The sequence below is a fragment of the Nicotiana tabacum genome, chromosome 13, assembly GCF_000715075.1.
Source record: "Nicotiana tabacum cultivar K326 chromosome 13, ASM71507v2, whole genome shotgun sequence".
NCBI lineage: Eukaryota > Viridiplantae > Streptophyta > Magnoliopsida > Solanales > Solanaceae > Nicotiana > Nicotiana tabacum.
The window spans coordinates 120,471,133-120,486,485 of NC_134092.1; the positions used below are offsets into that span (position 1 = coordinate 120,471,133).

The 15,353-nt window shown below is 41.1% G+C and overlaps 1 protein-coding gene across 1 annotated transcript; it reads right to left on the minus strand.

The window, feature by feature from the left end:
- Window positions 1-299: 299 nt before the first annotated feature.
- Window positions 300-2,328, minus strand: LOC107788916 (cytochrome P450 77A1-like). Its single transcript, XM_016610653.2, has 2 exons — window positions 1,280-2,328; window positions 300-1,185 (listed from the first exon to the last, which is right to left on the minus strand). The coding sequence occupies exons 1-2, from the start codon at window positions 2,127-2,129 to the stop codon at window positions 530-532; spliced, it is 1,506 nt and encodes a 501-aa protein (XP_016466139.1). The 5' UTR covers window positions 2,130-2,328; the 3' UTR covers window positions 300-529.
- Window positions 2,329-15,353: the final 13,025 nt, after the last annotated feature.

Sequence of the window (15,353 nt, forward strand, 5' to 3'; positions counted from 1 at the left end):
TTCAGTAGAACCCGTTAATATTAGTCCAAACCTTGAATATATTTTTGTTAAAAAGTCTATTGAATATATATATATTATAAACTTCACAACCTATAAACTTCAAATCATGAAGCAGTTTTTGCACAATAAGCCATACTAGAACTTGTGATTTAATTATAGAAAGTAAAAATGTAATCAGAGGTGTCGATACTTGATATTCAGAAAATTTGAGGGGTATGGTTGATACAAGTTCCAAAGGGAATAAAGAGTCAAATGAAAAGAAAATAAAACAAGTGTTATAATAAGCTCCAAGTAAGGCATTTATGTTTTCTTTTCTCTACATTCCATTATTGATAAATCAACTCAAAAACAACTGCCGATGAATAGAAATAAACTTCAGAAGAATCGGCTATAAAGATGAAAAGGTAAAATATTGAGAATGTCACCACCTTATTTCCCACAAACCAATCAAACAGAAATTTCGAACAAAAATAAACGTGAAAATATTTTAACCAATTTTGGACTTGTAATCTTAATGAAATTACACCACTTACATTCTTGGTTTGACCTTAGCTCTTAAAGGATTTTTCATCACCACAGTAAATACCAACTTCTCACTAAAATCCACTTTGCTATTTTCCGGGTAAGCGGACCATTCAAACTCTTGAACCATTCGGGCCAACATCAAATTCACATGCACCGTTCCCAGACCCAAACCCGGGCAAATTCTCCGCCCGACACCAAATGGCATCATTTTGACTTTTGTCACACCTGTTATATCAGCGTCCTCTCGCCCCGATAGAAACCTATCCGGGTCAAACTTCTCAGGGTCGGACCAAATCTTCGGGTCATGCGAGATCGCATGTGAGAAAAACTCCACATTAGCATCCGTGGGTATGTCATACCCGCCCAATTTAACTGGCTCTGTTACTGCATGGGTTAGTGCAAAGTACGTAGGAGGATGTTTACGTAACAACTCTTTTACGACGGCGTTTAAGTAAGGCATCTTCTCTATGTCCTTCTCATCAACCTTTCTATCACCCACTGTGCTTCTGATCTCTTCGTACATTCTCTTCTGTATGCTTGGGTTTTCGATCAGTCTCCCTATGGCCCACTCTAATGCTGTTGCAGTTGTGTCGGTCCCACCGTTCAAGAATTCTGAACATAGGGTTACAAGTTCCGGATTTGTCGGTCCTGATTTTCTACCTGTTGAAAATATAATTAAGTAAATATTTAAATATATATTTTCTCTTAAAACTTAAATTTTTAAACGAGATGGTCATATAATATAACTCTATACCTTCGACTTTCACTTCGAACAAAGTGTCTAGGTACGAAAATGAGGCTGCAGTCTTATCGGACCCAGGATTTTGTATAGCTCTACGACGTTTCTCGATCAAAGGGACAAGTGTTTCGATTTGTTGCTTGCGAACTTCTTGAACTTTCTTACGTTGTTTATACCCAACAAATAAGCTCAATATAGGAAGATAATCATCTATTCTTGGAAGAAGCTCAATTAACACATCCTTCATCATTTGATCAACGGTTTCAATCATTTTTTCATCCATTTCAACACCAAAACACATAGCCAAAAGTATATAAAACACTGCGAAACGCACGTTTTTCAGCACCCAAACGACGTCGTTATTGGCCTTAGCATCTGCATGAATCCTTTCAATCAACTTATCCATTGCTATTTCTCTACAATCACGAAACTCTTTCACTCTACTCGAACTAAGCATATTTTGGACCATGTTTCTTCTAAGGGATCGCCAAAGTGGCCCGTAAATTGCTGCATTGACACTGAACTTGTTGCAACTGAAAATGGTTCGGGTCGGGTTCTCACTCGGGCGGGTAGCGAATATCTGACCCTTTTCGATTAAAGCTTCATAAGCCAAGTCAGCACTGCTAACAATAATCATAGTACGAGCACCCATTTTGAGTGTGAAAATGGAGCCATATTTTGGTTTGAGTTCTGTAATGTATTCGAAAAATTGCTTACCAGAACCAGCTACTTGAAAAAGGTTACCGACTACCGGCCAACCCGGTGGTCCTGGAGGAAGATTGAGTTTTTTTGATTTGTTTTTGCGTGTGAACAAGAAGATGAGATTTAAGAGAAGAAATGCTAAAGCTGTGAATAAGAGGTCCATTGTTATGAAAGTTAGTGATGTATACAATTGAGATGGAAGTAATGAGTGGAACTAGCTAGTGAGGAAAAAGGAGTATAAGAATGGAAAAAAGCTTGAAATTATAGTTAGGAAATAATAAATGCTGTTACAGTAAAGAAAAGAGAAGAAAACTATGCATGTTAATTGAAAGTATTTAACTTTACATGCATAAATTAAATGCAAACAAGATAGGTAAGACGGGTGTTCTTTATACTTAGTACTAGTATGAAGAAAAATATAGTAGTACTGCTACAGAAGTACTACAAAGAAGGGAAATTAAAGTCCGTGTACAAATTATCCCACATTTATGCAGGGTTCGGGGAAGAGCAGTACCCCAAGGGGTGTGATATAGACATTCTATCCTGATACAAGCATTTGTGGCTAATTCAACTGGTCGAACCAGTGACCTATAGGTCACATGGAGACAAAGTATCTCGTATTCACGCAAAGTTCGGGAAAGGACAATACCCAAGAGTGTGACGTAGATAGACTACCATAATACAAGCATTAAACTGCTTTTACTCGAATTTGTGACCAATAAATTACATGAAAATAACTATCTACGGTCGCTCCAAAGCTCTCTTCCTACATAAGTACTAGAATATTGGTGAAAAAGATTATTAGGAAGGGGAAATGGTGCATCATTTGGACACAGAGAGACAGAGGAGTCGGCATCAATCCAACTAGTTCCACTACCTTACCAATAGTCATTAAAGTTTCAACTGAAAAAGGACCTACCTATAGAGACGGCATTACTTTACAACAACAACTAGCTAATACTTGAAAAGCTCAACTAAAATCAGCAGTTAATTAATCGAAGAACCAGTAGCATTGAACCCTAATAATATGGATTAGTTGTCAAATTATTTCAGCGAAGGAAGAGAGGTTAATTAAAGCCGCAAACTTTGGGAGATATCTTACTTATCCTGCCAATTATCATGCATTATTACTTATTTCGGAAATTCGGTTCCAATTTTAATTTATCAACATTTTGCTCCTATTTTAAATGAAATAATTTGTTCTCTTTTAATCTTGCGTACGGGTAAAATCGGGGTAATGTCTAACTCGATTCCTGATGAAAGAACAAGAGGGGAACACGGATCCGCGAGCTTGTAATCGGGGCCAAAGAGTTGTCGCAACCGGGGAAGGATGAATGATATATCCAACATCGGACGCGGTAAAATGACACACCGTGGACCGAGTATGACTTCTAGACCTAGGGAGACGCAATGGACGGTTATGCACGACTGATAGGGGGCCGCAATACTCGCCCTCAACCGGATATTACAACGCGAATATTCTCGCTCGATGTCGATTATGGATCAACAATTACAGGAAAAAGAAGATTTTGCCTTTTTTCTAGACTTGTACTAGGACTAAAACTCTCCTATTATATAAAGGGAAAGTTTTTCTTTATTCTAACACATTTTAACATGCGATTCAAGGAAATAAAAATTTATTTTTACCTTCTAGCTACTATGAAGAATTTTGCTCACTTGTTCTGTTATTCATTCACGACTGGACTCGAACTGAAGGTCCAATTGATAACGAGGTCATTGTTCAATCTAAGTTCAGGCTTGGCCATAACATTGGAATTGGTTTGAACATTTTTTTCGTTTCTAATTCATTTATCTAATATTCTTAATTATTCATATACAATTAAATCATGTCCTTAAAACCGCGTACAAATTTAATTGTTACCCAATTTTGGGGTAAATAATTTGGCTCCCACTGTGGAGCTAAGGATAATAGTGGTGATTTGATACGAATCTCCATAACACCCTATTTTACGCTTGTTCTTTGAAGTCTTAATTTCAGGTTAGCCCGAAAATATCAAACTCTTAGTCTGATCCCTTGAACGTTGACGCTGAGTCTTACCATCACGGCAAAAATAATAATATGGTGATCAGTAACGAGGTGCCCCCTGCCAATTCCAACGGTGTCCCGGCTAACTATCCAGTCAATGCTAACTCGTAGGGGGCCATCAACGTCAATTTGCCAACTGACCTCGAAAATAGTGTTCATGAGGGACCCTGACCAACAGCTCGAGAAGTGTCCGACGGGGAAGGTGATAGGATGAGCCTGCAACTAATCTTCGAAATGCTTCAGGCTCAACAAGTGGCAATAGCATAACTATAGAATCAAAGTCATGGCCCCAACAAGGTCGAGCCCGAACAATCCCGGGAAAGCACCCGAAGAGACCAAATTGACGAGAAATCGGGTGAAGCCGAGCCTGGGGTAAATATTGCGGTAATGAAAATGCTCGAAGCGTTGATGAAACAGGTGGAGTCAGGGGAGAAAAATATTGAGGCTAATGACAAGAAGGTAGAAACTTACAATTCCAGGGTCGACCAGATCCCAGGAGCACCCCTGATATTGAAGGGGCCGAACTCCAAGAAATTTATCCAGAAGCCCTTTCCTCCGAGCGCGGCACCAAAGCCGATCCCAAAGAGGTTTTGTATACCTGACATCCCCAAATTTAATAGGACCACAGATCCAAATGAGTATGTGACCTCCTATACATGTACGATCAATGGGAACAATTTGGAAGAACGATGAGATTGAATTAGTGTTACTGAAGAAGTTTGGGGAGACTTTGTCCAAGGGAGAAATGATATGGTATCACAACTTGCCCCCAAACTCTATTAACTCATTTCCTATGCTTGCAAATGCTTTCGTAAAGGCCCATACCGGGGCCATCAAGGTCGATACTAGAAAGTCAGATCTCTTCAAGGTCAAACAAAGACATAACAAGATGCTCAGGGAGTTCGTGTCAAGATTCCAGATGGAATGGATGGACCTACCACCGGTTGAAAATGATTGGGCCGTTTAGGCATTCACTCAGTGGCTCAACCCCCGAAGATCCTTGGCCTTTCAACAACTAAAACAAAATTTGGTGGAGTACCCGACGGTAACCTGGGCCGACGTCCACAACAGGTACCAATTGAAGATCAAGGTCAAGGACGACCAACTCGATGCCCCTTTTGGATCTGCTTACCCCATCATGGCCGATGATAGATCTAAGAGAATTATTGATCAAAAGTCGAGACCGGTCCGAGATCGATATCAACCATACAACGCGGACAGAGTAAATGGGTCTGGGCGTCAACCATATAGCGCAAGAAATGAGAAGAGAAGTGATCGAGGGTCCGATGGCCGAAGTCTAATGAGCTAGAATAGTTTCGACAATCCGCTCGGGATCAGGGAAGCATCGAGATTGTCGAAGTACAACTTCAACGTGGACGCCACCATCATCGTGTCAGCCATAGGGCACATAAAAGAGACCAATGGCCCCGGCCATTGCTGTCCGATCCTACCCAAAGAGACCCTAATTTGATATGTAAATATTACGACACTCACAGTCACAAGACAGAAGATTGCCGAAAATTAAGGGAAGAAGTTGCCCGGTTATTCAACAAAGGGGACCTCCGAGAATTTCTGAGTGAGCGCGCTAAAAATCACCTCAGGAATAGGGACTCCAACAAACTGGTCGAAAAAGTGGAGCCTCAGTACGTGATCAACATGATCATCAGAGGAGTCAATGTTCCCTAGGGACCAATGATAAAGCGCACTAAAGTATCTATCACGAGGGAATAATTCACTCGAGACTATGTCCCAGAGGGAGCCATTTCCTTGAGAAACAAAGATACCGAGGGCATCATACAACTTTACAACGATACACTAGTAATATTCGTACATATCAATAAATCTCGAGTTAAAAGTGTGTTGTTTGATCCAGGTAGCTCGACCAACATTATCAGATCAAGGGTCGTAGAGCAATTAGGGTTACAGGACCAAATTGTACCAGTAGTCCGGGTATTGAACTGATTTAACATGGCATGTGAGACCAAAAAAAGGAGAGATAACCTTGCTAGTAAACACCGCTGGGACAATCCAAGATACGAAGTTCTACATGATCGAAGGGGACATGAGGTACGACACTCTGTTTGGAAGGCCATTGGCCTACAACATGAGGGCGGTACCCTCGACCTTACACCAGGCACTGAAATTTCCGTCACCAAGGGGAGTCAAAAGGGTCTACAGAGAACAATCGACCGCGAGGGAGATGTTTGTTGTCGATGAGGTAATTCTGGTACCTGCGGTTTTGACATCAAGGAAAACGGAGCTGACCAAAAAGGAAATGACTAAACAATAATCACTGATACCAGCCTCAGCCGAACTGAAGAAACAGGAAGAATGAGGAGCAGACAAGGAAGACGATTATGGCATCCCGAGATCGTTCAAATCTCCTGATGTCATCGACGCCACCAAATTAACGGATGAAGAGTTGGAGCAAGTCATGTTAATCGAGAATCTACCTGATGAAAGGTATACCTGGGCACGGGGTTACCCCCCGAGCTCAAAGAAAAACTTATTGGTTTTCTTAAAGCTAACGCCGATTGTTTCTCTTGGTCTTATCTTGACATGACAGGGATCTCACCAGAAGTAACCACTTACAATCTGAGTTTGGACTCGAAGTTCTATCCGGTTAAGCAGAAGAGGAGACAACATTCCGAGGTCAAACATGCGTTCATCAAGGATGAGGTATCCAAACTTCTAAAAATAGGATCCATCCGGGAAGTCAAATACCCGGATTGGTTAGCTAACGTAGTGGTATTACCTAAAAAAGAAAATAAACTAAGGATGTGTGTGGATTTTAAAGACCTAAACAAAGCATACCCTAAGGATTCTTTCCCTTTACCTAACATCGATCGAATGATTGACGCAACGGCCAGACACGAGATACTCCATTTTTTATGCCTACTCCGGGTACAACTAAATTCGGATAGACCCAGACGACCAAGAAAAGACTTCTTTCATAACCTAATTTGGCACCTACTGCTATAACGTAATGCCGTTTGGATTAAAGAATGCCGGTGCCACCTACCAACGCCTAGTAAAACGGATGTTCGAGGAACAAATAGGGAAATCAATAGAATTTTATATTGATGATATGTTGGTTAATTCCCCACGAGCAGAGGACCATTTGAAACATTTGCAGGAATCCTTCGACATACTAAGGAAGTACAACATGAAGCTAAACCCGGAGAAGTGCACATTCGAGGTTGGTTCAAGTAAATGCCTCAGGTTTATGGTATCCAATCGGGGGATAGAGATCAACCCCGACAAAATAAAGGCCATAGAGGACATCATCGTAATGGACAATGTCATGGGGGTTCAAAGTTTGACCAAGCGTATAGCCGCGTTGGGCCGGTTCATCTAGAGATCCTCGGACATGAGCCACCTATTCTTCTCACTATTGAAGAAGAAGAATAATTTTTCCTGGACTCCAAAATGCCAACAAGCTTTGGAAGAACTCAAACGGTACCTGTCGAGCCCCCTTCTGCTGCACACTTTGAAGGTAGAGAAACATCTATACCTCTACTTGGCAATTTTTGAGGTGACGGTAAGTGGTGTCTTGGTCCGGGAGGAAGAAGGTATGCAAAACTCCAGGGGATGCTGAGTCAAGATACCCTCACCTGGAAAGGTTAGCACTCACTTTGCTAAGCGCTTCCAAGAAGCTAATACCGTACTTTCAATGCCACCCTATATGTGTCGTAACCTCTTACCCGCTGAGGAATATCATGCATAAACCCGAGCTCTCGGGCCGCTTGGCCAAATAGGCTATGGAGATTAGCAAGTATGATATTGAGTACAGACCCCGAACTCCCATAAAATCTCAAAATTTGGCAGACTTCGTGGCAAACTTTACGCCGGCCTTAATACCCGAATTCGAAAAGGAATTACTGCTCACCTTGGGGGCTAATTCGGGATTCTGGACCCTATGCACGGAGGGTGCCTCCAACGCGAAGGGGTCGGGCTCGGTATTGTGTGAAAATCACCTAGGGGAAGTATAATTAGGCAGTCTATTAGAATTGTAAAATTGACTAACAATGAAGCCAAGTATGAGGCCATGATTCAAGGTCTAGAACTGGCTAAGAGCCTTGGGGCCGAAGTAATCAAAGCCAAATGCTATTCCATCCTCGTGGTAAATTAAGTCAACGGAACGCTCGAAGTAAAAGAAGAACGGATGCAGAGGTACTTGGACAAATTGCAGGTAACCCTGCATCAATTCAAGGAATGGAATCTGCAGCATGTACCCTAGGATCAAAATAGTTAGGCTGATGCACTAGTCAACAAGGGATCGTCGGTCGACCCCGACGAATTTAGCTCGGGGCGGTGGTACAACTAATGAACTCGGTGCTAAAAGAAGGTCACGCCGAAGTAAACTCAACAAGCTTGAATTGGGATTAGAGAAACAAATACATAGACTACTTGAAGATAGGGAAATTACCTTCAGATCCCAAAGAATTGAGAGCACTACGCACCAAAGCTGCCAGATTTAGTTGCCAGACTTGGTGCTCTTTTTGAATTTTCGGACCCGGATGGTCCCCTTCTTCTTCTTCGCCTCGGCATCTGAGCAGCCCGAGGACTTTCTCTTCTTCTTCTTTTTCTCCTCTGCGGCAGCCCCGGGCTGTCCCGAAGCAGATAGTTCGACAAGCGAGGATAAATCCTCATCCTCATCCAACGGCTTGAGCTCGGTGGTTTTAGGCAAACCTGTAAGAAGAAAGAAGACTTAGCTATATGTAAGCCAAGAGTATGAAGGTAATCATTCGGGAGGGGGCCTCGCCATGAGAACGGGCCTCCCACTTACCCTTCGAGAGCTTGCGTCATGGTTGCTCGGAGTATGGCATCTGTTTGCAAATCCTCTCAATCCACTCCTTGAAGCGGGGGACTGCATTAGGAATTTGCAAAACCTATACACAATGACAAACACAAGCAATTAGAAAAAGGATAAAAGGGAAACCAAATACTCGAGAAGGAAAAGACTTACGGGAGGCATTCCACTACTCCGGGAATGGTAGCAATTCGGGGGGTGGGGATGAGGATTCGGTTTTCACCCGAACGAACCTCCCCTGCCAGACTAGATCTCGGTACTCGTCGATGCTTGAGAACGAAGCCTTGCTTGCTCGGCAAATGAGCTTGATTAACCCCCCGAAAGATTCGGGGATAGTATAGACAAAGCATATGGACGAGGGTGAACCGAGGTGCTTCGGTGTTGTTCATAAAGTGTCAGAGGAGGATTACGATCCTCCAAAATGATGGGTGATCTGCCCAAGATAGACCTCGTACGTTTTATAGAAGTCAAGGACTATGGGGTCCAACGGGGCGAGCGTGAAGGGGTAAGTGTAAATACTTAAGTATCCCTGCACGTAAGTGGTGATGTCATCGTCGGGATGGGAGACGACCACCTCCTTGCCCTCCCAGTCACAATCTACCTGGACTGTGGGTAGTGTTTCCTCAGTAACAGAGCATATGTACGTCCATGCTCCTTCACCTCGGTCTTGTTGATTGGAGGCCTTCTCGACGTTGAAGTCGTTCCCGATAGAGAAGCCCCCGGGTACGAAGCTCTTCAAGGGGGGCTCCTGGGCCACCTCAGCGTCTGTGGCCGGGTTGGAAGGTGAAGGAGAGGTATACTGAGGTACGGATTTGGACGTTTTTTCCATCGGTATATGGGAAATAAGAAGGTTTGAAGAAAAAATATGATGGTTTCTATAAAAATATGAAGATTTGAAGATGAGATGAAGATATAAAGGTCTGGGTTAAAGATTCAAAGAGAATGTATAAAGATTGAGGATGCGGATATGAATGTATAAAGATCAGTGTATGAAGATTTGAAGGATTTAAAAGCAAATAGGGAATTCGAGGGTAAGAATTCTAGAATCGGAAAAAGGAGAAGTGAAAAAGGGGTCAGAGTTTTTATAGGCGGAGAACAATCAAAGCGCGACGTTTTGAATTCGAGGACAGTCAATCGGCAGCCGACACTGTGTGAAGTCAGAACGACGCGACTGATGAGACGTTTAGCAACTTGGTCGTAATTGTACGAAGGAAGAAACCGGGGATCACTTTTCATTTCCCGTCGTTTTGATAAATCTACCCTTCGAAAAATGAGGAGACTATCTGTGTACGGGTAAAATCAGGGGGTTAATGTCTACCTTGATTCCTTGATGAAAGAATGAGAGGGAAACACAGAACCGCGAGATTGTAATCGGGGCCAGAGACTCGTCGAGACTCGGGAAAGATGAACAATATATCCGACATCGGACGCGGTAAAATGACACACCCCGGACCGAGTATGACTACTAAACCTCGAGAGACGCGATGGACGGTTATGCACAACTGATAGGGGGCCGCAATACTCGCCCTCAACTGGCTATCACAGCGCAAATCTTTCTCGATGTCGATTATGGATCAACAATTACCAGAAAAAGAAGATTTTACCTTTTTTAGACTTGTATTAGGACTAAAACTCTCCTACTATATAAAGGGAAAGTTTTTCTTTATTCTGACACATTATAACACGCGATTTAAGGAAATAAAAGTTTATTTTTACCTTCTAACTCCTGCGAAGAATTTTTCTCACTTGTTCTGTTATTCATTCACGACTGGGCTTGAATCGAAGGTCCAATCGAGGAAGAGGTAATTGTTCAATCTAAGTTCATGCTTGGCCATAACATTGCAATTGGTTTGATCGTTTATTTCTGTCACGACCCAATTTCTTCCATAGGTCGTGATAGCACCTAACGTCGCTGCTAGGAAAGCCTACGATGAATTTACTACGTGATTTCTTATTTTAAATAATTTCCAAGTAATTAAATCCCATTTGTTTAGTAATTTGAGAAATAGAGAGTCAAATGATTTAAATGAAACAGCTGAATGCAAGCATAAATATGTAAATACCCCAAAAGCAAATATTCTACTAGAATGTGTGCCAAGATCTGGTGTCAGAAGTGTATGAGCCACTAGTAGAGTATACAAAACTCTAACTATTGTCCGAAATAAAGTAGACAGAATATAAATACAAAAGAGAGATTCTAGGGGCTGCAGAATGGCTTGGGAAGCAGCTCACTACTAGGCCTCGGGATATCTGGGACGAGCGCCGGTAGGACCGCCAGATGCACCTACCTCAGATGCTACACGATTAGTGCAAAAGTATAGCGTGAGTACATAAACAACATGTACTTAGTAAGTATCAAGTCTAACCTTTGAAGAAGTAGTGACGCGGGATCGACATCGACACTTACTATGGGCTACCAATAAAAGTACAGACGTTCTAAATAGCATGGGTTATGTAATCAAGATAATAACTAAGTAACAAGCAGGGAGTAAAGAATTTCTTTCACACATGGTAAGTACCGAATTAATTCCATCTTGTATACTTTTAACCTTTCAAGCCATGAAATGATATCAAATATATAATTAAACTCTGAGTGTTAACACACACAATTATGCCGAGGTCGTACGGTCCGATCCAGAATAATGTGTACACTGCCGAGGGTCGGGCGGCACGAACCATAGATGCATCTATCTAGTGCCGAGGCATTCGGCCCGCTCCATAAGAAGAGAGGATACTTTGTAAGCATTTGACTTAGACGTTATTAAAGGCTATCACACAATGTAGTACAATTTCCATTAACGATCTTTCATAATTCCTCTAACAAGTTCTAACATATTATAGGCACTTTAATTAACAAATAGGGTGCGACATTTCAAATAATTCATGATTTGGGTCCTAAACCACCGGACACAGCATAAATAGTAGCTACGCATGGACTCTCATCACCTCGTACGTACGTAGCCCCACAATTAGAGGCAAACATTAATTAAAATCACCTATGGGGTAAATTTCCTCTTACAAGGTTGGACAAGAGATTTACCTCGTCTCAAGGCTCACTTTTCGGTCAAAATTCCGCTCTAAAGTCCCAACTCGGTGCCGAACAATCCAAAACTAACTAAACGTTATATAAATTAATCAATATATGTTTAAAAGTTCATATTCAAGCTATTAGAGTTATTGTCCAACCCCAATTTGAAGGATTCCTAAAATTCACCCCCGGGCCCACATGCCCGGATTTCAGAAATTTTCGAAGAAAGTTGTTACCCATAACCTCACGAACTCAAATATATAATTTTTACTCAATTCCCTAATCATTTTTCGTGGTTAAATCTCATTTTTATCAAAACCTAGGTTTTTCATCTAAACCCATGATTTCACAAATTTTACATATTAAATCTACCCATAATCTATGTATTAAACTCATATTGCATAGATATTACTTACCTTAATTAGCTAGGTGGAAATCCCCCTCTTTGAAGCTCAAAAATCGTCCAAGTGTGCAATAAATGAATTCAAAATAGCCTAAGTCCCAATTTAAAAGGACCACACTGCCTCCAGCGATTTCGCACCTGCGGTCGCTGGGCCGCATCTGCGGACCAAGGTCTGCTTCTGCGGAAGTGCCTAAGGCTGGCTGGTTTTGCTTCTACGGACGGGAGTCCGCTTCTGCGGTCCCTCTTTTGCGGCGAGCGCGTCGCACCTGCGACCCTGGTACGCTTCTAGGATCGTCTTCTCCGCACCTGCGCCTCCGCAGGTGCGGTCCCTTCACCGCTTCTGCGATCACTGGGAAGCCAGTGCTGCGCTGCTTCTGCGGTCCATGGCTCGCTTCTGTGAGCTCGCACGTGCGCTAGTCCTCCACATGTGCGATTACACCAGAAACCAGGTGCTTCAGCTGCTCTTCCAAGTCCAAATGAGTTCCGCACCACGTCCGATTAACACCAGAGGCCCTTGGGGCACAACCCAAATATACCAACAAGTTTGAAATTATAAAACGAACTCGCTCGAACCCTCAGAATGCATAAAACAACATCAAAACTAAAAATCACACCCTAAATCAAATTGAATCAACTTATGAACTTCAAGTTCTTCCAACTTACTCCGAACGCGCCGAAACATATTTAAACTACTCGGAATGACACCATATTTTGTCAGACTCGGAATCCCAAACAGACCTCGATAACACCAAAACCTACTCCAAACCAAATTTAAAGAACTTTAAAACCTTCAGGGTGCCAACTATCAATATTAAGCGCCGAAACACTCCCTGGTCATCCAGAACCCGATCCGAATATATGCCCAAGTCCAAAATCATCATACGTCTAAGCTATATCAGACACCGCTAATGGTACAATAATTATTAAAAATGCGATACTGCATCAACAAATGATTTGACCTTGGTAGATGCACTGCCATTTTTTTAACAATGGTTATATGTTATCAAAGAATTGGTTTATCTGCTAATCAGTATTGTTTAAATAATGTTGAATTAAATATGTGGTTTGTGTGTTCTAAAATTTGGTTTCCAAAGAGTGATAATGCTCCGGAGGTAATGCTTTTAATATTTTTTTTTAATCAATTTCAGATGTTAAGATTACAAGAGTTGGCGGATTAATTGATGCTAGAACTGTACATTGCTGAACTTTGTAATGTGTAGTCCACTCATACAAGTCACTTGCTTCAAAACGTACTCTTTCCCAAGGACACTTTTTAGCTATAACAAGTACATGGTTAAGCTTGATGAATTTGTGAGGCTGTGGTGCATTGTCTTTGGTAGATATGATCTGACTTTGGAGTATCGTTGATACATAACAAGACACTCAATTGTTGTAAACTACTCTTTGCAGATAAGCAGGTCGATTAAAGCTTTCCAGGTGCTGATCTGGCTAAGATATTGATTTGTTATATTTTTAGGTGTAGACGAGTTGATGTACAACTGTCGAATTGGTGTGTTAGCAAAGGATAACCCAATTTAGAACTTAAGAATAAAAAAGTTAAAATATGCTCTTGAGGTACTTGTAAAATTATTTTGCTTAAAAGGTTTTGTGCTTTTCATAGCTTGAGTTTTATGAGTACATTAGTAGTATGTGAAATATCTAGATTTTTAATAGTACAACAATAGAAGCCATTTATAATTCCTTTCATTGTGCATCCATTGCTCTATTTGCTCTCAAATCTAGTTGGAATAACTTGCCACCAAATTGGAAGGGTCAGATCCTTATGGTGGAAGCTGGGAAGAAATTGTATGTAAAGATTCGCGCATAACCTCAATGTATATCCTTGATATTTAAAATTTCTGACTGTTCTGTAGTTGGCCTACCTTCCGTTCATCATTGTTTTCTTTAAATTTTCATCCACAGAAAGTTATCAGGCATGGACTTGAAAGGCAACCAGTTTGAACATCTTTCATCGTTAATTGCATTGGAAATTTTGTACGTTTTTGTTTCTATTTTTTCTATATTGACTCTTCAGATATTGATGATAAGATTCTGAAATTATCTTTAGTTTACCTATAATTCTTTCTCCAACCCTCATCTGAGGCACCATTGTAGTTTCAAGTAAAAATCATTAAGAATGCCGCAGATAGTGCTAAAAACAAATAAGTGCAATATTAATGTCTTTCTCTTTGCTATTGTTTAATTCTGGCGTCATCCGTTCCTCATCCCAAACTGATTTTTAGAAGTATTTTTAAGGAATATACATATCATCATATGAAATATAAATCCTTTTCTCAACTAAAAGGAATAAGTTCTGCCATTTGGATTAGAAGATATCCACTACTTGAATATCTTTAATTAGTTTCTAACACTCCTCTTATCCAAAGTTACATATTCAAACGGTTTATCACTTTACTTTATTTTATTGTAACGAATTTGGTGGAGGGATTTCTTGAATAATGTTGGACCGAAAGGAACTCTTCCATCATCAATTGAAAATTTGAAGAATTTGACAACCTTGTAAGAGAATTTAAATGGCGATCAAGTATACAAAATTTGTAGTGGCAATCCTGACTTCAGAAACTGGTCATATTATGCAGAATCTTAGTTCGTTGCAGCTTCTTTGGTCCAATTCCAAAATCAATTGGTTCTCTGCAACAGCTGGTCTTTATGAGTTTATGTAAGGATTTACTGTAACGACCCAGCCAGTTGTTTTGAGCGTATTAGCCCCGATCCCCTATTTAATGCATTTCCCGTATCTGTTTCTGCTTATGTGACTTGTCGGGAGGTCTTGTTTGATTTTAGAGTGTTTTGGGACACTTAGTCCCTAAAACGGAAACTTAAGTCTTAGGATTTTGACCGTAGTCGGAATGGAGTTCCGTCGGTTCTGTTAGATCCGTTGGGTGATTTTGGACTTAAGAGCGTGTCTGGACTATGAATTTGAGGTTTGTAGCTGATGTAGGCTTGAAATGGCGAAAGTCGAACTTTCGGAAGTTTGACCGGGGGTTGACTTTTTGATATCGGAGTCGGATTGCGATTCCGGAAGTTGTAGTAGGTCTGTAATGTTGAATATGATTTATGTGAAAAAGTTCAGGT